This window comes from Sorghum bicolor, chromosome 9 (genome assembly GCF_000003195.3).
Source record: "Sorghum bicolor cultivar BTx623 chromosome 9, Sorghum_bicolor_NCBIv3, whole genome shotgun sequence".
NCBI classification, from domain to species: Eukaryota; Viridiplantae; Streptophyta; class Magnoliopsida; order Poales; family Poaceae; genus Sorghum; species Sorghum bicolor.
The window spans coordinates 55,626,857-55,653,764 of NC_012878.2; the positions used below are offsets into that span (position 1 = coordinate 55,626,857).

Sequence of the window (26,908 nt, forward strand, 5' to 3'; positions counted from 1 at the left end):
AAAACAAAAAATATATATGGAACGCTTCGATGGTATACCTACTGCGATAGAGATCGCACCGGACCAGAATGCAGCGGCTCTTTGGATCCACGCTTCGTTAATCAGATCAAAGTGCATAGAAGCAGAAGCAGAACGGCCGGCAGCACCAGCCACCAGGTTCTCCGCCCGCGCTCAGCCCACACCACACCAACCCCCGAGGCACGGCACGCTAGAAGGTGGAAGCCTACCCGAGCGCCCGGTCATCTCCACCACCAAAGGCAGGCACCGGCCTGGTCGCTCGCCACTCCACTCTCCCCACCGGAAAAAAAGAGAGAGACGAAGGGTAGGGGACAGAGGCCACTGGTCACCCCACCGGCCACCACCCTCCGCTCAGCGGCTCAGGCCCCAGACAGCTACGGACATGGGCCCGATCAATGGCCGCCGTCTCAAGCTTCTCGCCGCGGTGGCTCTCGCCGGCGCCGCCGTGGACTCCGTGACGGCGCAGCAGGGCAAAGGGCCAGACTACTTCAACCCCAAGAACTTCAACCCGTCCATGGCCATTGTCATGGTCGTGCTCGTCACGGCCTTCTTCCTGCTCGGCTTCTTCTCCATCTACCTCCGGCGATGCGCGGGGCCCCCGCTTGGCGGGCCCGACGACGACGACGAGTACCCTGTGGGGCTGGGGCGCCGCCCGGGGGTTGGGTTCACCTACGCGTCGGCGTCGCGGTCCAGGAGGATGCGCGGCCTCGACCGGGCCGTGCTGGACTCCTTCCCGACCATGGCCTACGCCGACGTCAGGGCGCACAAGGCAGGCAAGGGCGCGCTCGAGTGCGCCGTCTGCCTCTGCGAGTTCGACGACGACGACACGCTCCGGCTCCTGCCCAGGTGCGCCCACGCGTTCCACACCGACTGCATCGACGCCTGGCTCGCGTCGCACGTCACCTGCCCCGTCTGCCGCGCCGTCCTCGCCGCCCCCGACGCCGCCGACGCCCCCGCGGCTCCGGCCACGGAGCGTGACCAAGTCGTCCCGCCTGTCCCCGCAGCGCCGCCGGACCAGGCGGTGGTCGACGCCGACGCCGCTGCCGGGGAGACAGAGGACCAGAGGGTCAGGAGGGAGGAGGCCGCCGAGCTGATGCGGATTGGCAGCGTGAAGCGCGCCCTGGCGCTGCGAGGCAAGTCGGGCCGGCGCCCCGCGCAGTTCCCGCGCTCGCACACCACGGGCCACTCGCTCGCCGTCGCCGCGCCGTCGCACTCGCCTTCTTCCACCTTGGACTCGGAGCGCTACACGCTGAGGCTGCCCGACCACGTTCTCCGGGAAGCCATCGCTGCGGGCAACCTTCGGCGGTCTGCGAGCGTCCAGACAGGTGGTGACGGGACGACGACGCGCCGCGGCTATGGAAGGAGCGTCCGGCTCGGCAACTCCGGCCGGTGGTCCAATATGTCCCTCCTGGCGCGCACCTTCTCCGCGAGGCTGCCAGTGTGGGGCTCCGTGCGGCGCGGTGAGGCCGACGCTCCAGCCAAGGGTGCCAAGTTCGCCGGCGACGACGGCAAGGCCGTGGAGCAGTGCGACGGCGGAGCTTGCTCGCTTGGCGCCCATGTTTGACGTGGCATTTTAAGCTCACAGTACACAATCCTAGTCCCAGTAAAAAAAAGTTAGGAGTCCTCTTTTAGGCGCTGCGCGGCGGCAAATTAGATAGAGTGGATTTGTATATGGAGTATATTAATTATTATTATTATTATTATAACTTCAACTTTCGGTTAAAAACAGAGTCTTCATTCGTTTAGTTCCGTTAGTTATTACAGGAAAAAAAAATCGACTGTGGACTTGTGTGTAAGCAGCAGGATAGGAATTGGAGATTAGAGAAACAGCAGGATTTTTCTTCATAAAAAAAATCTGATGAGATGAACTGTGTGCTGCTCCTGCTGCGCTTGCCAAGAGCTATCTTGTGAGATAGCAGGTACTCCACAAATTTTGTTATCTTGAGATGAACTGTATAGTGATCATGGGTCATGGCATGGCTAGCTTCTTCAGATCCATCTCAGGAAACATATATGACGGTAAAATACCCATCTTTCTATAAACATTTGCATATGAGTAACATATGCTTTCAACTGCAGAAATGTAACAACCTTGTTCAAGGCACTGGATCGGATGACAGATATTCTAGGTAAACAACAATGTCCTCGCTCTAAATCAGGCTTATGTCTTATTAGCCTTAAGCTCAATTTCTTGTTGATTAGTGTTTGGTAGCTTGAGCACACATGGATGCTATAATCTTACCCCAAATTATAGCGTATCTTATTGTTGATAAAACTGATTATCAGCTGACTTTGTCTCTTGTGTTAACTAATTTGTTTGGGGTTAGATTATGTATGATCCTTATTTTTATAGCCAGATATTGTGTTATCATAATTACTGATGTCTTATGTTGAACTTGTTGGCCTTCAGATGAATGTTTAAAAGCTGGTAAACTTCAGGTGCATCCACTTCAGACAACTGGAACCGAAGGTAAATTCACACTTTTTACATCCACCAAATAAAGCTACTTTAGAATTTTTTTTCATTGTATAAACTTAATATATAATGCTCAACTTGATGATCCATTATGATTTTGAATTTTTGCTAAGGCATAAATAAGTATTTAAATCAGGAGGGTTGCAATGCAGAGAGTGGCCACCAGGGGTTAAACCCAAGGAAGAATCCAAGAGAGGAGGCCACTTCTAATGAGCAGGATCTTCACCTGAAAAGCCAACGAACCACTGGAGCTTTCGGCATGCAGGCCTGGGCCTTGGAACATTAGACTGCATGTACCATGGTGCCCTGCTTTTTCTCTGCAATGGAAGAAGTAGAACATCATCTTCACTGAGTATGCTTTGATCCATAAAATCCTCTGTTGTGCCAAGTCCTTTTACATGTTGCTAAATACAAAGTTGGTGTCTATTAATGGTAATTCTTGCGAGCAGAGATGTGTGTGTGTGTGTGTGGGGGGGGGGGGGCGTACCGTGCTGTTTGCTTGCTGCCATGTACTCCCTCAATCTCAAATTATAACTCATTTTAAGAATTTTGGAGAGTCAAAACATCTAACCAAATTTATACGATAGGATAATAATATTTATAATACCAACTAAGTATCATTAGGTTTTTTATTAATTATATTTTATAGTATATCTATTTGATGTTATAAATCTTTATAATTCTTTTTATAGTTTTGGTCAAACTTAAAATGCTTTAATTCTCTAAGATTTTTTAAATGACTCATAATTTGGGATGAAGAGAGTATATGCAAATGCAACTCGCTCGTCCCAGTGCAATTTTTCTACTGGAAATTAAAGTAACTTTCCCATATCTTATATACTGACGATTGATGAACATTGCATCTCCCTGATGTTGCTTTAGTCTTATAGAGAAGCGTTATCTACTATCCCAGAATTCAAATGGTTGCATTTCTCATGATTCTTAACCTAGGGCACCTCACCAGTAAATACCACATGTTCTGGTTAACGAGTTTTGTCTTAATTCATTTTTACAACATGATGCATGCTGTAGTATACTTCCTCCGTCCTAGAATAGATAACATTATTTCTCAAAAAAGAATAGATAACATTATAAAATACGTACAGGTCAAACATTCTTAACTTTTACTAGATTTATAGAAAATACATGCAACATATATGTCTCCAAATAAGTTTATTATGAAAGTATATTCAATAATCTATCTAATAATACTAATTATGTATTATAAATATTAAATTCTTTTACATATAGTTGGTCAAAGCTATAAAAAACTGATTTCTCGGGAAATAAGAACGGCTTCTATTTTGGGACAGAGGGAGTATTATCGCTACCAAAGTTGTTTGGGAGTTCTGTTGTTCCACTCACGTCAGCTACTGTTGCAACTTGGAGTTTGTTCGTCTTCTACATATGTCTTCTGGCCTGTGTGATCTATTTTGACTAATTAACAGACACAATATTGTATAGAGCTAAAAATGAATATGTCACATCAATCCGTTATGGCTGTTGAAGCCATAGTAGGGATTACGTCAGTACATTCTTAGGCGAGCAGTGGATTATATCACCCCTATTTTTGACCTTCTTTCTTTTTGAGTCTGTCTACTATATAACCGTGTGTTTTAGCAAAAGCTAGCACATGGTTGTTTGCAGGCAGTAAAACACACGATTTGTAACGGAAAAAAACTGTGTGTTTTAGCACAAACTAGCACATGGTTGTTCGCTGCCTGCAGAACACATAATTTTCAACAGAGAAAAAACTGTGTATTTTAGCACAAGCTAGCACACGGTTGCTGGCTGTCTATAAAACACTTGATTTTAAAACAAGGCCCACGCAGAGCCGATCTGTTGTAATTTTTGTGCAACCGAAGAGTAAAATAGTAAATCCCAATAACTAAAAAGAGAAATTGGCCTATGAAACATGCAGCAGCCCAGAAAAACAGTCCAACAACAAAGAATCCATAGGAATAAAACAACAGATAAGACTTGGGAAAAAAAGTAAAGCAAACAAAATAGATCTGCTCTACATTGGGAAAAGCTCTGCTCTGCTCAGCAGGGGACACGGGCAGAAATCAGATTGCAAAGAAAATTTGAAGAACAAGCACTACAAGTCTGATTCATACCTCATCAGGTAAGGTTAGTAGACCAATCTTTTAAATCAATTTCTCTAGTAAATCAATTTCTCTGAAGAAGCAACAACGAACAAAATAACAACTGAGATGAAAGATTAGGATAACCTAGATACATGGAATCTGTAATCATGGGAACTATAAACACAGTCAGGATGGCAAAAATGGACTGCTGCTTGTGCTTGCTCCAATAGCAGGGCATGGCTCTGGTTGCTCACTGTGCACAAGAAGCAGATCCAGCACTTGGGAGGTTGTGATGTGGTCTAAAAGGCTAGAAGCAGAGAGAGCATAGTGCAAAATCAGGAATAAATCAGGAACTCACAGAAAGATGATTAGACTGACAGGAATAGATGGGTAAAAATTATACTGCAAGTATACCGAAATTACAATGTGCACATGTGCAAATTACACCCATATATGCGATGTAAATTCAGCACAATAGGAGAGTAATTTTCAATGCTTCATTATAAACTGTGTAGCTACAAATAGAATTTGAATCCAAATGCATAATTCTTGAACTAATAATGTTTTATAGAATCCCAGTGAAGCCAAAAAGAAATAAGAGAAAGAAAACATCAAATGGTAGCATTGATCCCTAGCTTGCCCAATAATGAGCTGCAATTTACATATGGAAGCAAAATTTATCAATCAGAAGGAGGAGGGATGCAGTTAATTTCAGTTACCAATTAATATATGTAATTTTTTAATTAACAAGATGTTATAATCTTAAAATAAATTATGCCCAGAACTACAATTGCATACGCTGAGAACTAAAATTGCACTTACTAGTTGCTGTAAATTACATTGTTTGTGATTGCAATTGTGTAACCAAATATTTTATCGCAATTGAAGAGTTGATACTACAATATTTCAAATTACTTTTTTCATACAAAGCATGAAGTTATTTCATGATTACATATTATACAAAGCGCATAAGGAAAAGAAAGGTTCAGTTTCTAACCTTAGCAGCTCCAGTGCTCCTGGGAATGATGTTGAAACTAGCAGCCCTTCAACCCCTCCAGTCCTTAACTGAGGGCACATCAACAGTCTTTTGGGTAGCTACAAGGATCCACACTTGTCACAGTAAAGACTACAAACACATTGCTAAACATGTTTTCCATTTAACCTATTTTGTAAAGCTAACCGTGATGGCATAAACAGTTGTCAGAAATACAATTGCGGAGCCCTATATTTACAATTTACATTATTCCGTTTGTAATTCTTTAGATGACCTATCTACATACTTCACTGCATAAAAAAAGAGCAGCAACATAGTCACATATATAACAAATTGCTTTTGTGATAGTCACTAACAGAGCGGCAGCAAACTAACACAAATCATAAAATTCAAAGATTTCTTAACACAAATCACAACAAATTTGGATGCAATGCTTGAGTGATGAGATAAACACTCTACAAGAAATATTTAGACTGGTTCATGATCTATGAGAATTGCATATATCAGATATGAAAATCAGAAACCAGTAACCAATCTGAACTAAACATAGTCTACATTCAATTGAGTTGAGAGGGAGGTAACTACTATAATCATGGTTGAAATTAGTACCAATCCACAAACTGCATAGGAAATAGCTAATACTATCAGTTTCCTCCCACTTACCTACCTCACCATATAGATTTATAGAGTATAAAACAAAGCCAACAGTCAAGGTCTAGGACAGCAGTGGCCTAACCAACACATGAGAGAATATTTGAAGATAGGAGGAGCTGAGTCTGTGGGGTTTGTATTGACACAAATCACAAATAACATATTTCAAGATGTGTTAGCACAAATCACAAGTGACAATTTTTTTTCTATGGGAGGACAAGGACAAAAAAGAGGTGTGTGTTGACACAAATCACAATCAACAGATTTCAAGATGTGTTAGCACAAATCACAAGAGACAATTTTTTTCTATGGAAGGACAATGACAAAAAAAGAGGTGTGTGTTGGCACAAATCACAACTAACAAAGTTTAAGATGTGTTAGCACAAATCACAAGATGTGTGAAATAGAATTCAGAAAAAAAACCGTGAGCCAAAACAAAAACAACCAAACCACCATAATATTGCAGTTCTTTCTTACCTTATTCTAGTCCTAGTAGAACTAGTAAGTAGTCTTCAAGGGGCTATAGAAGGTTGGCTGTAATAGACCCTGTATAGACAGAAACTACAATCAGACTACATTGATTCAGACCAAAGGAAACCTACAAGTGCTGTAAGAATTTACTAAAATTTAGTACCTGAAATATGATGGAGCTGAGTCTAAAAAAATAAAGACTGCCTTGGTGGAATTAAAGATAAAAAATTAACTAAGGCTCAACTAATAACAATCCTGAACTTGAAACCTAGAATTGTAAAACTAAAAAAACTAATAACTGAACTGATAACAATCCTAAACTTAAAAAACTAATAACTGACCTTGAAGTCAGGGGGCACAAAGAACAAGAGCACCTACAAAAATGAAGAAGAAATAATTTATGGAGCAACCAAAGTAGCTTGTACATATGTACTACAACTCAAAATGGTGTAGGCGTGTACTACTAGAGCTTGTCATGAAACTTGCCATTATACATATATACTATTAAGTTGGATAGAGAAAATTAAATGCTACAATCACAAACTGATAAAGAGATTCTAGAGGGAGAGAGAGAGAGAGCGCAAACACACACCCACACGCACACACACCCCAACACCAATACACGCACACACCACAAAATTCACAGCCACCCTACTACAACTCAAAATTGTATAGGTGTGTACTACTGGAGCATGTCATAAAACTTGCCATTATGCATATGTACTATTAAGTGTGTTGTGGATTCAGAAAATCAACAGAATTTAATGAAAAACAACTTACCCAGCAAAAAATTGTTATTGCATATATTTTGTACTAAAATTATACCTTTAGTTTGTTGCAATTTATATGGGCTTAGTCTGCAATTTTCTATCCAGAGAATTAAAAACACCAATAGACAAAACCACAAACCAAAAGTTCACAAACTCAACACACATTGACTTGCTACGAGCGACAATGGAAACCTATAAGCTTGACTGAGCTATTGTCTCTGCAATACCAAAATGCCACTGCAATCAGACTGCATTGATTCAGACCAAAGGAAACCTACAACTGCTGCAAGAATTTACTAAAATTTAGAACCTGAAATATGATGGAGCTGAGTCTACAAAATTACTACCTAGAAAGTGCACGGCTCTAGTACAATCTGTGAACTGTTGTCGTCCAAGTTTCTGGCCAAAAATTTAGCATACCTCTACTGCAGGTTCCTGTCACTGGGCAGTGGGCGCAGCAATACACTGAGTGGCATTAGTGCTGCATCCCTCAGCTTGCCTGCAGAGATCAGGCAGAAAAATTTACCAAGGGTATCTGGCCATTCTTGTGTACAGTGTACATAACTGTATGGTGCTTCCTATTATTCAGAGGAGAGGGAGTTGCTATATTTCAGATTCTTGAATTTTTAGAAATTTTCAGACAACAATCTTACACAAGCAACTGTTAACAAAAATGTGCTCCAGACAAAAAATCTTACACAAACAACTTTTTATATCCAACCACTACTGTTAGCCGAAATGTGCTCCAGACTCGAAGCAAATGCACTCTTAAAAACATACAGTACCAAACTCAAGAAATATTCAGTCAAGCAGAATAAGGGAAAGCACATAAATGAGATGTAGGTAGCTGTTGTTATAAGACCTACTCCCGTAAATAAGAATTTGTCATAACAACACATAAACAGGCTAATTGAAGGCAATCTATTCCTAGGATTAACTGAAATAAAACAACCATTAACTGCTAGTGTTGTTGGCCAACACAGAGAAATACTAAATACTGCTACTGAACTACTGAACAACCTGCTAGTGTTGATGCCCCTTATCATAGATTGGATCTCAATCTGTTGGCTGTTGCATTGCATCCCAATTTCCTTGGCTGGGAGGGGTCTAGCCCATAATCAGGAACCATGTGTGGAACAAACAAACCCATCAGCCATCACTCCATGCTAGCGATAATGGAAGGGACCTATCGAATCGGCCGTCGGGCAGTAGCACTTCCCAAACCCACTGGGAACAAATAAGGTATTTGCTGATCCCTTATGAGGCTAAATACAAAAAGGCATCTAGGATTACTTATTTAGCTATCTAGGATTATATCAGCTAATGTTGTAGTAGCTTAGAAAAGCTAACAGTGATGGACCATTAAAATAGTTATATCCTCTCGTGCAATACTCATCACAATACTTACTGGCGACGTGCATGGTTTCTCAAGTTCCATTGGCAGATATTTTTTTTAAAAAATAAAATAAAAGAAATGCATTGATGCCATTTCCAATTACATTTTTTCCACAATAGGAAAACCTGAATTTATTACTTACTCATCTAAAACCAGAACAGAGAAACACTAATGCAAGGCTTAACCTGTATAGTGACCAAAACAACAGCAACCAAAGTACTTAGGCACAAACCCCCAAACACCAGCGCAGTTCCACTTCCACCAACTTTCAATGCAAAGAAAAAAGACGAAACTGACACATTACATTTTCTTCCTGGACAGGATCAGTTATCATCCAGCTCCAAACTGAAACCAGACCAGCATTGCAACATGGTTATCTTCAAAATTGGTACATGAGCAAATCTAATCTCAGTAGACTGAAAAAGCAGACAATTATTGCAGTGACACGTGAACAACATATCAGTTTTCATGGCAATAGAAAAAAACTTTGATGGTTTGCTACTACAAACAAGCAAGCATCCCTGATTGCTGAATTGGGGAAAATAAAAACACAACAGCGACAACTGAAGAAGGAAGTAGTGTCGAACAGATAGGCAACAGAAATCTTTGGATAACATAGTCTGATTGACTGAGCAGGGTAACAGGATTGAAGACTAAAATAATACAGTTGACACCAACTAGCTACCAATGACATTCACAGACAATAGCTCTGCAGACCCCTACCACAACCCCAACAGCAAATCCAACCAGAACACAGCGCAAATCACCGCTCCTCCACTTCTCTTGTCCTGCTCCCCTCGAGCGGTAGCACAGTACTGCAATTCACCCATCCCCACCTCACTTCCGCCCGTCGCTCGTGGTCTGCAATGGAAGCAACGACACAAAGGCAAATCCCCCGGAGTGCCAGCTCGGCAGACGTGCACGCGCGGTGGCCAACTCCAAGTCCTACCCCAGGAAGCGGCAGCAGCAGGCACACATCGGCGTCAAGCGACAGTGGGGAGGGATCAGCAGTGGCGACTATGAGGAATCCGCGAGCCACCACCAACTACAACTACCCAGATGGTGCACCTCGCGTCAATGAAGAGGGAGGAGGAGCGGAGCTGCTACGGGTCATCGTCTCCGTCAGAGCTCAACCTCCCTCAGATCTAGTGGTGGGCAAGGAGGACGAGAACGATAGAAAACTCATGGGAGCGTCGCTGCGAACTACGTACCTCCACAACTCTTGAATCGCCGCGACACCGACGGGCTCGACGGGGAGGAGCACGGAGAGGCGCCGTCGCCTATTGAATCGCCGCGATGCCGACGAGGCTCGACGGGGAAGAGCACACAAGGGAAAGGGGAGAATAGACAGAGTGACGACCTCCAGAACCGCTTCCTTTCCTGTCTGAGCGCGCGGATCGAGAAATACAAAAAGTGTCCCAATGGGCTCTTCACGGCAGTCTCACAAAGCAACCATCACAGATCAGACCAAATCCGACGTTTCATTCTTCATCGAGTGGCCACAAAATTCATGTGTCAACAAACCACAAAACACACATGTGTCATATAGTATTTCTGTTCTTTTTTAGCATGAGACCGCTTAGAAGTTGAGGGGGTCCTATTTCCATTCCTTTGCCTCCAAGAGATTATCTAAAAGTACTAGCTAAATTTACTAATTTAGCTACTCTCTAAAATAGATTTGACAAGAAAATACTAAAGTGCTCCAACAGACTCTGTATTGAATAGCTAGTGAGGTACGCTATCCAAAAGTAGAGAGCGAGAGAGGTGGGATGGAGAGCCACTAAATTTAGAGAGTCATTTACAAAGTCTGTTGGAAACGTTTTTCTTTCAACAATAGCTAAATTTATCTTTACAAAATGATTTGGCTAATCTGTTGGAGATGCTCTTCTTGAACTACCTCTTTGTCTCATTGATCCGAAAAGAAAGGAAAGAAAGCTGGTACGGTTCTGTATAAAGTTCGAAATGGTGAATTGAGGTAGAGTAGACCGATGATCCGGTAGTCATTTGGCCGGCTATGGAAAGAAAAAGCTTGCTATTATCCTTAATTTGGTTACTAATGGTTTGTCAATCCAAGATAGAGGACGAAGAAGAAGCTCTTTTGAAGGAATGTGCATTGAATTAGTGATAAGCTTTTCTTTTACTTGTTCAAATAGTCGAATTGAATTTTCTCTTAATAAATAGAAACATAAGAAAAATCATAATAATGCATTTATGAACACTTGCCATCCTTTGCAAGAATTGTCAGTATATATAACCCTGTGGAGGCAGACCGCTTCATCTGGGATCTCACCATCACCATCATCACCGAGTACGTCGGCCCGTCGGCGTCGTCGACTACCTCCAGAACTGGGAGCACGACGACCGGACGACGGCGGCAGCATGGATGAACGATGACGCTGCTGTCAGCAGCCATGCCGTCCCAGAGCCTCGCTGTCATCTGCCCAGAGCACAATGACCGGAACACATTTACTTCTATATTATTATCCTTTTGGTTGTTGTGAAGAAATCTGGGAAAATGGAAAAAAAAAGTTCTCTCTTTTCTTCTCGACTTCGAGTCTGATACAGAAGCCTTGTCCTACTCCGAGTAGAACATGACTAACCATTGCTGAGTCAATATATACCGTGCGTCTATATATATATATATATATATATATATTAGAGCATCTCCAAGAGCTTGGCTAAAATTAGTAGCCAAATTCTAATGTTTAGCCATTTTGTAAAATAGACAACTTTTTAAAAAAGAAGAGGTCTACAACAGCCTTGCTATCAGGCTATAAATGGCCAACGAAAATCAAGGAATAGCAAACTTTCTATTTTACAAAATCAAATAGCACATCTGTTGGAGCCTATTTTTCTGCTATACAAGTTCTAAAAAGCCTTCATAATAAGAATAGCAAAGCTGTTGGAGTTGCTCTTATACATATTGGGATACCAACGCTGGTTCAAGCTAGATTAACCATTGTCCATCTTTCTCCTTCCTGCATGTACGCCATGGAACTGCAGAATGAAGACGGGCGCAGGAAGAGGAGGAGGATCAGTCCTCCAAACCAGAATCCTGAGCTGTCGGAGGAGATCATCGTTGAGGAGATCCTGGTGCGGCTGCCTGTCAAGTCCCTGGTGCGGTTCAAGTCGGTCTGCAAGGCCTGGCGCGCCACCATCTCGGATCCCATCTTCATCCGCGCACACCTCCGCCACTCTGCCACCAAACAGGAGCAGGACCCGTGTGTGATCATCAGCCCCTTGATCATGGACAATGTCATCCCAGGGGAGTCCCGGCCGAGCACCTTCTCCAACCAATTCCGCTTCTACCAGTGGCATCATCTGCAAGCCAATGGTGGCAGTACTCCCTCCTCCAAACAGACAGCGACGCACATCTACACCAAGGACCTTGGCAGCGGTGAAGTTATTCGTCAGATGGGTTACTTTGCGTTCTGTGATGGTCTGGTGCTCGTTCGCACCGACACCAAGCTCTACCTCTTGAACCCGGCCACCAGGGACTCCCTCACGCTGCCGGACAATAAGCGCAACAAATTGGGGCGAGAATTCTGCAATTCTGCAGGCCTAGGCCTGGATCCACGCAGCGGTAAGTACAAGGTGGTTCGAGCCTTCTACCGGTCTCTTGATATCACCACGAATGCCTACGGGATGGGGATGGAGGTGTTCACCGTCGGCGCCGGCCGCCGCCGTGCTTGGAGGAAGATAGCACATGATGTGCCATACCCCGTCTGTAGACAGCAGTCTAGCCTTAGTGTTAAAGGGTTGATGTTCTGGCGCATCGACAAAGTTCGCCATGGACACCATCAGACTCCGCCGCGGGGTCTCCTCCACCTCAACCTGGCAGATGAGTCATTCGGAGTCACCAGGCTACCTGACTCCATGGACCCTGCACTGGACGATACCTTCTTCATGGACATGCTACATGGGGAGCTATGGCTGACGGCGTGCACCAGCAGGACGCCGGATACCTTGACCATCTGGGCGATGCCGGTGGACGACAACGGGGGCCAAGGCCAGTGGGAGCAGCGCTACTCCATCGTCGGGTACCCGCTGATCTTTCGCCCTCTGGCTCTTCTTCCTGGCAGTGGTGATGGCAGCAGCCAGGTCTTGTTCTGGAATCGACTGAGGCTCTACAGCTATGATCTGGCGACCTCGATGCTGACGATCGAGTGCGAGCTGGATCGCATGAGGTACCAGGGTCGAAAAGCACGCAAGTGGAAGAATCTCTGCAAGTTCACTGCTAGGCTCTACACGGAGTCTCTTGTTCCTCTCACTGCTTATTAGCTGATAGATGGCTTTATTTGGTGACGAGGCCGTGGCAAGCGTGTAGCTTCTGTTCCTTTTTTTTTTGTTCAAAATAAGGCTACACATGGTGCACATTCAGGATCTTATAGAATGTAGCTTCTGATGGCTCAATGCGCGCTGTTCCCTAGTATCATTGTATCGCCTTCATTAGAGTTTTATCTTATAGAATGGTGCACATTCAAACGTTGTGTTTATTTGGCTTCATAATTTTATTTTATTTGAGTTTTTTTCCTAGGCTAAATCCTGGTAGGCTATTCCTGACTAAACTCCATGTCATGTAATTTATACTGGTGAAATTTGGAGGCAAGGGATGTCACTCTGAGCTTTGGTGATCTGTTGTCGATTATGATCCTACCTGGTGGATGCCAGTTTGGGGTATAATAATTAGAAGAAAAAAAAACTCCTATAGTCCTTTGTGATTTCGTCTGAAGACACCAAGACCTTGTTATGTTTTCTCCTTTATGAAGCTCAGTCTATCCTACTTTTGGGCGTCTTCTGCTGTTTTTATTTAGTTTTTAGTCTTGGATATAGATACTTTTTGTCAAATTGATTAATCTTGCAATCAGTATATTCAATGTGAGACATGTGGGAAGAGCACCGCCTGAAGAATAACATCATCGCGGCACCGGCAAGCCCATGACGAGGTGCCTTCTGGTCGACTTAGATAAGATAGGAATAGTGTCCAAGTATGCGGTTGATCTAATCATGGTAGTGCAGGAGCTTTGTAGGAAACTTGTCATCTTTGTTCTAGGTGGAGGTAGTCTCTGTAACCTTCGTGTGTGTTTGGACGATCTTAATTTGAATAACGGAAAGTCTGATCTGAAGCTTTGATGTTACTTCTGTTTGCAAAAATTTCTGGTGCTTGCCGTGTAGGTCACCTTAGTTCCAATGTTGGTCTTATTTGTTTGTAAGCTATTAACTATGAAGTACCGATCTTTTTTTATGATTATAGCTTTGAAATACAGATGATAAATTCGGCGTGCAAAATTATTATGTCTTGTCCTTTTCTCAAAGGAAAAAAGAGTTACGTGCCTGTTTGGAACACAAGAACTGAAAACACACGAATGGTAGGAAACAGAGGAAAGAGATAAGAGTGTGAAAACAAAGGATTGGAAAAATACAGGATAGCAACTCAGCGAGCTGTTTGAAACAAATGAATTTTAAATATAGGAACTTGGAAACTAAATAATAAAGAACATATTAAAAGCACCTAACCTCACGTGAACAAGAATCTAGCGCTGGTTGCTGCTTCTCTGTCATGCGCTTTGCCTTAGACTTCGCTATAGGAAGAGAAACCAAGAGATCAGAGTGGAATTTTTTGATTCATGCGTTTTGAGAAGGGAAGCAAACCTTTCCTCAGGAAAGGAAACTGGCAATATCCTCCATTCCAAACGGACGGTAACGTCAGCAAAACAAACGAATGCTATTCCTTTGAAATTTCTATGAGAAAACTACAATCCAAACGGAGAATGGGAGGAGTTTGACCTGCGAAGAGATTTAATCCCTTTCATTCCTCTTAACAATATATATATAGTCTTTTGTTACATTGAAGGCTCGTTGCCTTGACCTGCGAATGGGAGGAATCTTTTTGTTACATTCAAGGCTCGTTGCCTTTTAACCTTTTATGGAACCAGTGAAATCACAGTCCAAGAGAGTTTAAACAATGGGAATGGGGGCAACCCAAATAAAATAGGGTACTTATCCGGGTCCCTTTGCAAACCAAAGCGAGCAAGCTCATGAGCAGCCACATTACAGGAACGTGGAATTGTACAGAATTAGGCTTGGTTTGGATGTAGTTGGATTCGCATCAATCCACATGTGTTGGGGTGGATTGGAGTGGAACTTGAACTAAATTCCACTCCAATCCACTCCAACACATGTAGATTGAGGTGAATCCGACAACATCCAAACAAAGCCTTAATAGGAGTCATCTTCCAGTGCTGCAGCTAGACATGTGGGATCCGCTTCCACAATCACCCTTGCAGAGCGTTATTAGGACTCCTGCAAGGCAAGCTTCTCCCTCAGTACACAATGCAGCATACATCACCATTAGATGGTCTGAACCCCGCTATAATTGAACAGCCATTGTGATCTCGAATCACAAATCCCCATGCTCCAGTCTTGTCCCGGCCTTGTTTAGTTCTAAAAAAATTTTGCAAATTTTTAAATTCTCCATCACATCGAATCTTTCGAATTAAACAAGACCCTACTGTCCTTCACAAGAAGAAATGCACAATCAATGTTGATCTTGTGGATGTCCTGTGATGGAGGACACTACCTCGGACTCGGATGCCAACATCTCCTCACAAACTCACATTTTAAAAAGTATTAGTAGTGATCACCATCTTCATCGTTTATCCATCTTATCAATGTTCATACTCCTGCGTCCAATATTTGTGCGGACAGAAAATGCTTGACCTTCGGGAGGACAATTTAACTTCCACACAGCTTGTTTCCATTTCAAATTATCCTCGTGTGTTTGAGTTTGAACTCGATTTCAGCAGCGACTTGTCTCTTTGCCAGGCGCGCTCGAGAGTCCTCCAGAGCATGATGCGCCGATTTAAAAAGAGAATAAGCCCTTTTTTTAGACCCAGATGCAGACGCTTACAACACGAGCGCATACTCACCTTACCCCCATGAGCATCTTCGAAAAACCGAGTTAGACTGGCAAATCTCGAGCTTGATAAAGTCAAACAGGTGTCTCGCTATCGACGGGCACGTTGTTTACCATCGAAAGCATAGCGCCGTTAAATCCTAAGAAAAATACGAGCACCCGTATCAAGTACAACACTTGAACCCAGGTGGACAGATTCCGCCGCAAAAAACCTAACCAGCTGCCCATGACATCCTAATGCCATGCCAATACATTCTTCCTCCCTTGTCTATCCGGTATGGTGAGAACATTCTTGATATATGAGTATCTTGTTCCTAGAAAATGTCCTCAACTAAGATTATGCCCCATGTCAAGTTGTCTTTAACTAAGGTTTTTGTCTCATGTTCCATATCACCGGCTCATCGCTGGCTAGTGTTCCAAAATTTTGGAAAAAATCAAAATCAGAATAAAATAAAAGATATACAATATAAAGCAGAGTTCATCATGAAATGCATCCACTTTGAAAAACAAATACTGAGTGTGTGGCTGCCAATGCTTCCGTCTTTACCTCTTCAATTGTCTTTGGTTCTCTCTTATCTCTTTGTGGAATGGCAACAAGGTGTGAGTATGGGCTGGTAGTGTACGACGTGTTTCTTGGATCACTATCGCGGCAAAATGGCGGTGATAAACTTATTATCATTATTGACTTTTACCCCAAAAAAAACATAACCGATGATGCTATGGGTTTTAGAATTGGTGATGAAAATGTATGTTTAGTAGCCTATCAGTCACTATCATCAACCTCTGCATTATTTGTTACTACTAACCATGTCTTTGCCGTAGGCATCAAAATCTTCACGCAAAACCACTAGTTGGGAACCTCCTAAGTCATTGAGGCTCCCTTCGACTCTGGCTTTCAATCGGCCGGTGCTTCGTCGAGTTAGGGGTTACTTAAGCCAATCAACCTATCACACTCTCCGTATATAAAGTATTAATTAGGGACTTGGGTAAGATTCTTGTCACAATTGAGATGTACATGCCCCAAGTAGGTTATTCGAAGCCATATGATGAGAAAGAGATCCGAACGGTCTAACTCATGTTTCCTCAACCCAAGTTTTTTTAAACACATGGTTCTTTTTTTTTATCACTAAACATAAGATTCTTAAGGAATACGGAAAACTTAGGATTGGAGTTGTGTATAATCTACAATCCTACAAGAATTCAAAATGCAAGAACATTTCCGGTGCCTTTTGAACACAACATAGAAAAAAAATACATGAATTACAAGACATAGATACGAAGGAAAGTTTTCATGAGGTCCATTGGTCCAACCTCATGCTTGTGATTTTACACATCCCATAGAAATCCCATGTTTTATTATGTTTAATAAATCCTTTATTCCAAATGATCATATAGAAAAATTTTCATTAGGATTAAAATCCTCCAAAACTCCTGTGCCTTTCTTTGTCCCATCTGGCATAAAACATCCCAAGCCCAAAAAAAAAAGAGTGGAAAAAAAACATTATTCTACCTGGCTAGTGCCCGGCAAAAGGAAACCACAAGTCTGTGTGAGGGCACGAACCAAGTCGCGCCGCCGCCGCCGTCTCGGATCGCCTCTTCCTCTCGGATCTCCCTAGGTAAACACCACCCCTCAACGGCGATCAACTCCCGCTGGGTTTACTCCCGCGATCTCACCTCGCTGTTACGATTCCCCTGATCTTGGTGGTCATCGCCGCAGGTTTCGCGGCCGGAGCAGATCCATGGCGCTGGCGTCGAGGCTGGCGCAGCTGCAGGCCAAGGCGTGCGAGGCCACGCGGTTCGTGGCGCGGCACGGGTGCGAGTACCAGCGGTCCCTCGCGGAGAAGAACAAGAAGTACGTCGTGGAGCCGCCCACCATCGAGAAGTGCCAGGAGCTCTCAAATCAGCTCTTCTACACCCGCCTCGCCAGGTTCGTGCAATCGGTCTCCTCTCTTCCGCACCTGAGAATCATGTGGCAGATCGTGTGCGCCGTACTTCCGTACTCCGTGATCTCAATGCAATACTTCTTTTACAGACGTGCTTTCCAAATACTAGACTTCGAGTGTTGCGTTGGGCTGTGAAATTTAGCACCAATCATCGCGATAGTAATATGAAAATTTAGCTCAAATCATAGTGATAGTGATGTGAGAAAGCGCTGTTTTATTAAATAATAGACTTGGTGTTCAATGTTTGACTTACACATCGTGTTTAAAGTTTGAGCAGGAATTTTGGGAGATACTGTACAGATAGCTCCTCAATATTCGAAAGGGCACTCATGAAACTCTGCGTGTAGTTATTACCTGATTGTAGTTATGTTATCTCATAAAGTGTCTGATCAGTTGATTGAATAAACTACATTGTGTAAGGGAAGTGGCTGGATACTTACATTCAAATGCAAGCTCTGGACTAGGAAAATTGTGTTGTGAGAAAGTGAGTCGTTTGATGAATGCTCGTTACAGTGGAAGTATGGATAGTATTATGGTCCTGGAAGCTGGGGCAATTGACTGTTATGATCAATTAGCAGATGTAATCTAGTTCTATAGTAGGCTGATGTCCAATGATTCCAGTGGTCTGGTGGCGATTGACCACAGATCCTGAAAAAATGCATAGACTTGAAAGTAAAATCCTAGATTTACATGTAGTTAACTGACTTTTTTTTTTGACAAAATCATCAATCTTTATTCATTGAGAGTGGTTACATCATTAATCAGAAAGTTCCAGATAAAGTTAGGGGCTCATCGTCCCAAGTACAATTTTGCTTCACCTATGTTCTCTCTGAAGACGTAAGTGATGAATTCTAGTTGATTTAGTGGTGTGTTTGATGCCTATAAGATTTACATATCCCATAATACTTGAGTTTTGGTGTTGAGACTAGATTTGGGAAAGAAGACAGTTGTTAAATATATGGGCAGCTTATCATAAAGCCTTGTGATCTGTTTCCCAGTGTTGCCTTTGAGTCATTTATTGGATATGATATTAGCTATGGACTACAATAGTGTTCAGTTTCTAAAAAATTGTAAGATTATTAAATATAGACAAAAACAAAAACTAATTACGTAGTTTACCTGTAATTTGTAGGACGAATCTTTTGAGCCTAGTTAGTCCATGATTGGACAATAATTACCAAATACAAACGAAAATGCTACAGTATCCGAAATCCAAAAATTTTGCCAACTGAACAAGGCCTAACTCGACAGTAGTTTTGTCATTGAAATATGATGTGTGTTTAAAAAATTACCCATCCTGTAAAGACCTGAGGTTTATAAACCGTTACATAGAGATACTTTGTGCTCTAAATTTATAAAATTAAATAGTTGTAGAGGCAAAAATAAAGCAGCTAGGATAAGAGATTGAACCATTGCACTTTTATAACTAGATTGTCTCATATCTATCTGTTTATATCATGAGCTTTGAACACTATTCAACTGTATCTTTGAACTGACACATGCTCCTTTCAGCCTTCCTGGTCGCTACGAAGCATTCTGGAAAGAGCTTGATCAAGTGAAGCAGCTGTGGAAGAACAGGAACGATCTGAAAGTCGAGCACGCCGGTGTCGCAGCACTCTTCGGCATCGAGCTGTACGCGTGGTTCTGCGCAGGCGAGATCGTTGGGAGAGGATTTACTTTGACAGGGTATCATGTCTGAGCGCGGAGCAACAAATTCAGTCCCCTTTCGCTGATGACTTCTTAGGCACATAATTCGCAGCCAGATGCCTAGTTTGTTTTCGAATTTAGAGAGATTATTTTTGGTGCTGTGTGAAATGCACGCGTGCATCTCGGTGAAACCGACTTATTGAGATACAATAATCTGCTACATCATGGTTTAATTCTGGGGTACCACAACTGTTTGATGTTATTGATGCCCTTGGTGACTTGGTCTTTGTTTTGCTGTGCGCGTGTATGTGATGCTGCTGTGATGCCAAATTGTTGACTGCCGTGTTTTACATCCAAACCAACAAATGCAGATGGGGCAAGCTGCTGTCTTTTAGCTTGAAGCTGTGTGTGTTCGTTTTAGCCCGCGGCCTCACCTGAAACCGGCGCGGGCGGCAGTATCCTCCGGCAGTCCGGCTAGCCGGAGGAATCAGCCCGCACTAGACGATTCTGTTAAGCTAGCTGCGCACAAAAGCTGGAGGCCCTTCGCTGCCGAATTTCCCGAAAGAGCCCTGAAACAGGTAGAGCTACGGCCGGTTTGAACAACTGAACCGAACTGAGAGTAATTGAAGACGTAGATTGAGGCGGAGCCCGCGGCGGTTGATCGGGGAATACGCCGCCGTCCCGCCTGGCGGCTGGTCCCAGCCGCGACGACCTCGGGCCTCATGTTCTCAGCGGCTCGCCGCCTCCTCGCGTCCCGCGCCCGCGCCCGCGCCTTCGCCATGGCGGCGGCTGCCGCGCCCTACTCCCACTCCGCTGGGGCGTCCCCGTCGCGGCCTCGCTTCCCGACGCCCAAGGAGATCCACAGGGGCTTGGACGAGTTCGTCGTCGGCCAGGACAAGGCCAAGAAGGTTACCAATCACACTCGCCACACATCCCTTCTCGTCGCTCTGCTTCTGGCTCTGCTGCTGTGGCATCCGTACTGGCATGAATGGGTTTTGTCGCGTTACTGCAAAACAAATGGCAGATAATTTGGGGTTTCCACGGAATTTCAGCGGGGATTTGGCCGTGCAGGTGCTCTCTGTTGCTGTGCACAATCACTACAAGAGGATATACAACGAGTCATCCAATAAGTGGTGAGGTTCTGGTAACTGAATTAGTCTTTTCAAGACTTTGTCGTGATTCTAACACCGGATTTGCATCCCTGACTTGCGATCAAAGTTCCGTGAAAAGCTTGGCTCGTGGTGGTGTCACTGCGAGCTGTGATGATGACATTGAGCTTGAAAAGAGTAACATCCTTCTGATTGGGCCGACAGGGTCAGGTATCGTTTGCGGACATGTAATCTGTCAATCTATATGGCTAAGACAATGGTAATTTTTTGTGCTGAAGGCTTTGTTTTTTCGGTATAGGACAGGTAAAACATTGTTAGCAAAAACGTTAGCTCGGTATGTGAATGTGCCATTCGTGATTGCTGATGCAACAGCAATTACACAGGTAATCTTGGCTGCCATCGCACGTGTTTTGTGCTTTTCCATGATATACTTTAACCCATTGATCCTTCATGCGATTTTTGCTGCCATTTAGGTCTTGTTTAGTTTCACCAAAAACCAAAAACTTTTCAAGATTCTTCGTCACATTAAATCTTGCGGCACATGCATGGAGCACAAAATATAGATAAAAACAATAAATACTTGCACAGTTTGCATGTAATTTGCGAGATGAATCTTTTAAGCCTACTTAATTCATAATTGGACAATGATTGTTAAATACAAACGAAAATGCTACAATACCCATTTTTTCGCCCTAACAACTAAACAAGGCCTTATAAAAGAGAGAGAAAGTTGGAAAGAAGTCAGCTGATTGTTCTTTGTACTTTCTTCTTCCTGATGTGACAAAAAGACTTCTTTTTCAGGCTGGATATTCTGGTGAAGATGTGGAATCTGTAATCTACAAACTTCTAGTGGTATATATCAACCTACCATTCTTTGATTATTTACTGTAGTATTGGTAGTGGGTTGTATAGTCTACCCTTGTAAGGAATGTTATAGTCTATTTAAGGTCAGATCACACCCTTACCCCCACCCACCACCACCACACACACACACCAGCGCATGACTCCCTCAAAGAAAAAAATCTTTCAAGTTAATTCCACTATATCTTCAATGTTCCATTTGATTGTCTGCCAAACTTGTTGTGTGAATCTTCACAATTCTAGTTTGAAATAGTCATCAAATATTAGCTTGTCATTTCTTAATGAACTTGGAGATCAGTTTTATCTTTTAGCTCACATGTGCTACCTCTTACTCTCTTAGGCTGCTGACTTCAATATTAAAGCTGCAGAGCATGGTATTGTGTACATTGATGAAGTTGATAAGCTCACAAAGAAGGTTATTGGACAAATTAGCTCTGATCTTAATATTACCTTAACACGTAATGAAGCTAATTTCACCTACCGTAATCATATTTATTGCTACTTTCAGGCCGACTGCCGTGAGGATCGAAGGGATGTATCTGGAGAGGGTGTGCAGCAGGCATTGTTAAAAATATTTGAAGGAACAGTAAGTGCATCTACTAATTTTCTCCGCCACATTGTATATTCATATTTTGCATGCAGTAGTCACACTCCCTCTTTATTAGAGGAAACCAATATTTGAGAAACTGCACATGGTTAACTAACCTAGACAGTATGTAAACAAAGTAGTTGATCATACTTTGCTCCTCAACTTCAAGTTTCATGTCATGATGTCTTTCTATATTTACTATATTTTGCTTTCTGAACAGTTTCTTGTGTTTATTAGGTCATCAGCGTGCCAAGAAAAAGAAGTCAAGATAATATGCCCCAGGGTTATGTTGAGGTAGTTGGTTGGACAAACTTATGCTCAGTCAAAGCAAACAAAATGTGCCTTTACATTGTTGAATTATGGAAAATAATAGGCTCGATAATGAGTTCTGTGCCAATTTGGAATTGGTCTGTTCGTCTGTGCAGTAAGTTGCATGTTTTGCAGGTCAATACACGAAACATACTTTTCATTTGTGGAGGTGCCTTCTTTGGCTTGGAAAAGATAGTCGCAGAAAGGTTATACAGTTAATAATATACGAATTTATTCACCTTTAGGTTCTTCACCTAGAATTTATATGTTTCTCAAAGTACTTTTGTACTGTGCAAGACATCAACATCCTGTTGGATTTGGCATACCAATATGTCATGAGCTGCGGAACTGCAGCTGGACAACTGCTCTTCAGGAATCTTGCTCTATTGATACTGTAGGTTCAATTGCTTCAGCACTTTGCATTGTTTTAGACAGTTTGATTTGATTCTGCATTGACAACTGAGGTCTTTCCTAATGGTGTGCCACTTAGGTTGAAAATGATGATCTTATTGCCTACGGCTTGATCCCAGAATTCATTGGAAGGTTGCCAATAACAGTTGGCCTGAACAATCTTAGTGAAGAGCAATTGGTTCAAGTAGTAAATTTCTTTTTAATTTTATAATTTAAAGCAATCTTTCTTAAAATACTTCTCAAAGATTACCACCACCTCAAAATTATTTTTTTATTTTTTTTTCTCGAACACGACCACCTCAAAATTATAGCCAATTCTTTTTGCAGGTGCTCAGGGAGCCCAAAAATGCAATAGGAAAGCAATACAAGAAGCTATTCAAAATGAATGATGTTAGTCTGATTCATTTCAGCCAATGAAATGCTATTGCAAGCTTTGGACGAAGATTTTTTTTAACTTTAAATGACAATTTCTAATCAAGGAACTAATTTATGTTCACGTTTCCTCCATAAGGTGAAGCTTTATTTCACTGATAATGCTCTGCGGATGATAGCAAAGAAGGCAGCCGCAAAAGAAACAGGAGCCCGAGGGCTGCGGTCTATAATGGAGGACATTTTGACAGAAGCAATGTTTGAGGTTGACTTCTATTTTGATTTTGGCATGCCAGTGGGTAATCCAGTATCAGCTTCTGGCTGATAGCACTTGGTCATTCCATTGCAGATTCCTGATGCTAGAGAGGGGAAAGAGAAGGTGATTGCTGTTCTTGTCGACGAAGAGTCTGTAGGACCACTACACCATCGAGGATATGGAGCAAAAATTTTTCGGGATGATGGAGCCTTGGAACTGTATGTTTACCATAACAATATCAAGGTGCCCGGGCTGATTCAGAGCAACCCCAGACGCAGACGCATTTTTAGGCTCTGCCTTCTAGTCGCATTATCGGCGACAAAGCTTTGGATTTACCAAACATTTCCTTGTTTTTCATCGATATATGAATGGATTGTATTGATGCTATGCAAGATCAACATTTTTACACAATGAAATATGACGAGGTTGATTTTCGTGTCAACTGTTGAGATAGCAAAAGAATGGCTGGACCTTTGTGTTTTCTTCGGTACCTTGCAATTCTGTTGTTAAGAATAGATTTTGCAACAACAATTCATGTGACTTAACGCTACTGTAGCAAACACAGACAGTTGTTTTGATACTGAACAAATAGAAAATGGCTTCCAATAATTACTACACATCAAAATTCTATAAATGCTTGTGTGCATCCATTGCAATAACACAATGCTCAACCAAAAGCAATCTAATTTTACCCAGAGATGAACCTTTCAGCCATGGCTCTTCAGACAAGCGAACGTGCTCATATATTGATATATAAACTGGCAAGCTATAGCTTATGATTTGAGTGTGATGAACAAATTGTGGACATAACTTGTGGTCATCACAGATGTCCCTGCACATTGTCTCCATTTCTTTCTGTTGGGTCGTCTTGAAGTGCCCCTTCTCCATCGTCTCCACTTTCTGTTGGATTACCTTGAAGTGCCACTTCTCCATCGTCTCCACTTTCTGTTGCATTGCCTTGAAGTGCCCCTTCTCCAGCTGATTTAAGGCCTAGCTTACTGAGAAAGCCACCATCCAGGGTGTTTGCATCAGAAGCAGGTGCTCCTTCATTCCCAATCTTCCTTTTATGGGCTAGGATAGCTTCAATGGCAGCGGCACTGGCTTTAGCTGCGGCTTCGTCCTTAGCAGCAATCTCTGCCCTCCTTCTCTCCCTCTCTTCCCTGGCAAGAGCCTCTGCCCTCGCCTTCTCTTCTGCAGCCCGGGCCTCTGCTTCAGCCTTTTCCCTCTCCACATCCTCATATAACTTGACGATGTCATCTTCCCTCCCATCTCCACGTAATGCTCCTTCCAAGAGCTCCCTCATTCCATCGCTGAACACAACCTTCTCATCCAAAAGAATACCTTTTGCAACCTTGACTGCATCATCCAACCGGTCAGCAGCAATATATGCCTTCAGCAATGTCTCGTAGCTTGAGATGCTTGGGCTAACTCCCTTCTCCTTCATCTGATCAAAGTATTCCTGAGCCTTGTCAACCATACTGAAACCCACCAGGCCATCAACAAGCTTATGATATGCAGTTGCATCAGGCTTCAGCTCCAATTCGTCCATTTTGTCAAAGTAAGAGATACCATCATCGATGCGGTCAACACTGAAGCATGCTTCCATGAGCAGTAAATATGTCTCCTCATCCGCACCGACACCACTCTCACACATCTCACTGTAGAGTTCCTCCACCTTATCTATCAACTGGTTATTCTGAAGGTGCCGAATCAAATTATTATAGGATGCCACATCAGGCACCAGCTTCCATTCCCCCATTCTTCTGAACACTGCAATTGCATCTTCAAATCTCCCAGCAGCACAATATGCATCAACCATCACCCTGAAGCTTCTGAGATCAACTGCAATCCGCAGTGGAGGGTCATGCTCCCCAAGCATTCTGTGGAACAGCTTAAGTGCATCCTCCAACCTCCCATTCTGCCCAAGCGCATCAACCACCTCATTGTAGCTGTCGGCCCCAAACCTCACCGCCGATTCAACACTGAGCACCTCTTTGTAACACTCCATAGCCTTCTCCTCCATTCCCATAAGGAAGTACGCCTTCATGAGAGTCCCATACACAATGCCATCAAGAACTGGCTCGCCCCCAACCTTGTCCTTGAGTTCTTGGTACAGCTCCACGGCTTTGGCTCCATCCCCAGCACCCAAGAACCCAGCCATGAGGGTTCTGTAGACCTTGGGATCCGGGCCGACGAATCCAGAGTCGAGCATCTCATCCTTGAGCTCGACGGCATCCGCGAGCCGGCCGTGGTCAGCGACGAGGCACTCGACGACGACGCGGTAGGCCGTCGGGGAGGGCGGCACGGGGGAACCGGGGCGGGCGAGGAGGCGGAGGTGGTGGAGCGCGTCGTCGGCGAGGCGGCGCGCAGCGAGCGCGGAGAGGTAGAGCACGTGCGTGGCGGCGGTGGGCGGGACGGCGGCCTGGAGCGCGAAGCGGTGCAGCGCGAAGAAGTCCTCGAGGCGGCGCGCGCGGAGGAGCGCGGCGAGGACGGCGGCGCAGGTGAAGGACGAGGGGCGGCAGTTGGAGTGGAGCGCGTGGCGGGTGAGGAGCGCCGCCTCGGGGAGGTCGGCCTGCGGGCCCGAGAGGAGCGCGAGGATCCGGTTGTGGAACGCGAGGCGGGACGGCGCCAGCGTGGGGAGCGGCTCCGCGAGGCGCACGGCCCGCGGGGAGGGCGCGGGCGTCGGCGGCGTCGCGACGAACGTGTCCTTGCGGCGCTCACAGCGGGAAGCCGCGGCCGAGGCGACGTCCGCGTGCGCGAGCGGGAAGAGCGCCGGCACGAGGCGGCGCGCCGAGACCGGCTTCGACAGCGACATCTTTCCGCGGTTGGGGCGTTGGGCTTGGGCGACGGCCGCCGGACGGTGAGGAGGGTTTTGGGGGTTTCGGCCTTCCGGGAGTGGAGAATTGGGAGCAGGAGATGAATTGAACTATACTTTACGCCTTCGCTGAAGGAAAACGTATAGGAAAGGTCTGCTACTCTATGTTTTGTGACAAACCGACATCATTTGTTGCTTTGCATTCCTGTTTTTTTTTTTTTTTTTTTGCCAAACCTTTTGTTTCGAACTTGGAAGTGGACAGTTTGTTGTGTCTGGTTATCCTCTATCAGTGGGAGCTCAAGATTTTCAGAAATAATCCACGTAGGTCTAATGAAAATATTATCATAACGGGACGTACGGAAGAATTTGTTGCAAACTAAAAACTAGAAAGAAAAATCAAGGCATATACAGCAACAGCATATGCTGGTGTGGAACCCATCATGTACTCGTACCGGCAGCATTTCCATAAATTTAAAAAAATCATGGTCATTTTCATGAAGGAAAATTTTCCCATCTTTTTATTATTCATTCACATCACGTGACACCAGCATGTCACCACCACACATTTCTCAATCTAATTGAACCACAAAGATACGTAGCCTATGTCCGTTTCTCATGCCATGTTTCTAGACAAAACGAAATCGGTGTCTCAAAAAAAAAGACAAAACGAAAATCAAAAGCGAGCACTCGTATACGCCAACGATATAAAATTCAAATCAAATTACACGGTCCAGCCACCTATACCAGCTTCCATTGGCCGCGACGGCGCGACGGCGACTCCGACCACCCCAGAATCTTCGCCGTAATATGCCAGAAACCC

General features: G+C 43.9%; 5 protein-coding genes and 1 long non-coding RNA gene across 9 annotated transcripts; 4 read left to right on the forward strand and 2 right to left on the reverse strand.

Annotated features, from left to right (window-relative positions):
* Positions 147–2,942, forward strand: LOC8061050 (E3 ubiquitin-protein ligase ATL31). The gene is made up of 3 exons (XM_002440085.2): positions 147–2,147; positions 2,429–2,488; positions 2,647–2,942. The coding sequence occupies exon 1, from the start codon at positions 401–403 to the stop codon at positions 1,580–1,582; it is 1,182 nt and encodes a 393-aa protein (XP_002440130.1). The 5' UTR covers positions 147–400; the 3' UTR covers positions 1,583–2,147; positions 2,429–2,488; positions 2,647–2,942.
* Positions 2,486–10,655, reverse strand: LOC110430351. 3 transcript variants are annotated; one of them, XR_002447803.1, is made up of 6 exons: positions 10,075–10,651; positions 7,888–7,966; positions 7,039–7,071; positions 6,704–6,772; positions 5,579–5,676; positions 2,486–2,811 (listed from the first exon to the last, which is right to left on the reverse strand). It is a non-coding gene; the product is annotated as an uncharacterized LOC110430351 (long non-coding RNA). The 3 variants fall into 3 exon arrangements; XR_002447802.1 differs by lacking the exon at positions 2,486–2,811 and adding an exon at positions 4,289–5,232 and having other exon boundaries at positions 10,075–10,655; XR_002447801.1 differs by lacking the exon at positions 2,486–2,811 and adding an exon at positions 4,289–4,888 and having other exon boundaries at positions 10,075–10,650.
* Positions 11,787–13,492, forward strand: LOC8061051 (putative F-box protein At4g38870). The gene has a single exon (XM_002440086.2). The coding sequence runs from the start codon at positions 11,846–11,848 to the stop codon at positions 13,142–13,144; it is 1,299 nt and encodes a 432-aa protein (XP_002440131.2). The 5' UTR covers positions 11,787–11,845; the 3' UTR covers positions 13,145–13,492.
* Positions 17,255–19,656, forward strand: LOC8061052. Its single transcript, XM_002440087.2, has 3 exons — positions 17,255–17,395; positions 17,497–17,706; positions 19,235–19,656. Exons 2-3 carry the CDS (start codon positions 17,519–17,521, stop codon positions 19,419–19,421), a joined length of 375 nt encoding a protein of 124 aa, XP_002440132.1. The 5' UTR covers positions 17,255–17,395; positions 17,497–17,518; the 3' UTR covers positions 19,422–19,656.
* Positions 19,805–23,715, forward strand: LOC8061053 (CLP protease regulatory subunit CLPX1, mitochondrial). 2 transcript variants are annotated; one of them, XM_021447567.1, is made up of 14 exons: positions 19,805–20,277; positions 20,441–20,502; positions 20,588–20,688; positions 20,782–20,861; positions 21,280–21,330; positions 21,680–21,754; positions 21,848–21,925; positions 22,166–22,222; positions 22,373–22,443; positions 22,535–22,631; positions 22,728–22,835; positions 22,976–23,038; positions 23,160–23,282; positions 23,367–23,715. In XM_021447567.1, exons 1-14 carry the CDS (start codon positions 20,092–20,094, stop codon positions 23,685–23,687), a joined length of 1,473 nt encoding a protein of 490 aa, XP_021303242.1. In that variant the 5' UTR covers positions 19,805–20,091; the 3' UTR covers positions 23,688–23,715. The 2 variants fall into 2 exon arrangements, with proteins under 2 accessions (XP_021303242.1, XP_021303243.1); XM_021447568.1 differs by having other exon boundaries at positions 19,808–20,277; positions 22,728–22,832.
* LOC8061054 (pentatricopeptide repeat-containing protein At3g49240) lies at positions 23,811–26,207 on the reverse strand. The gene has a single exon (XM_002441390.2). The coding sequence runs from the start codon at positions 26,086–26,088 to the stop codon at positions 24,094–24,096; it is 1,995 nt and encodes a 664-aa protein (XP_002441435.1). The 5' UTR covers positions 26,089–26,207; the 3' UTR covers positions 23,811–24,093.

Bases quoted from the DNA above. Each gene is read 5' to 3' on its own strand.
- LOC8061050 (XM_002440085.2), top strand. From the start codon at position 401: ATGGGCCCGATCAATGGCCGCCGTCTCAAGCTTCTCGCCGCGGTGGCT.
- LOC8061054 (XM_002441390.2), bottom strand. From the start codon at position 26,088: ATGTCGCTGTCGAAGCCGGTCTCGGCGCGCCGCCTCGTGCCGGCGCTC.
- LOC8061051 (XM_002440086.2), top strand. From the start codon at position 11,846: ATGTACGCCATGGAACTGCAGAATGAAGACGGGCGCAGGAAGAGGAGG.
- LOC8061052 (XM_002440087.2), top strand. From the start codon at position 17,519: ATGGCGCTGGCGTCGAGGCTGGCGCAGCTGCAGGCCAAGGCGTGCGAG. The intron at 17,707-19,234 runs GTTCGTGCAATC...TGCTCCTTTCAG, and splicing joins TTCTACACCCGCCTCGCCAG to CCTTCCTGGTCGCTACGAAG.
- LOC8061053 (XM_021447567.1), top strand. From the start codon at position 20,092: ATGTTCTCAGCGGCTCGCCGCCTCCTCGCGTCCCGCGCCCGCGCCCGC. The intron at 20,503-20,587 runs GTGAGGTTCTGG...TTGCGATCAAAG, and splicing joins AACGAGTCATCCAATAAGTG to TTCCGTGAAAAGCTTGGCTC. The intron at 22,223-22,372 runs GTAGTTGGTTGG...CATGTTTTGCAG, and splicing joins TGCCCCAGGGTTATGTTGAG to GTCAATACACGAAACATACT.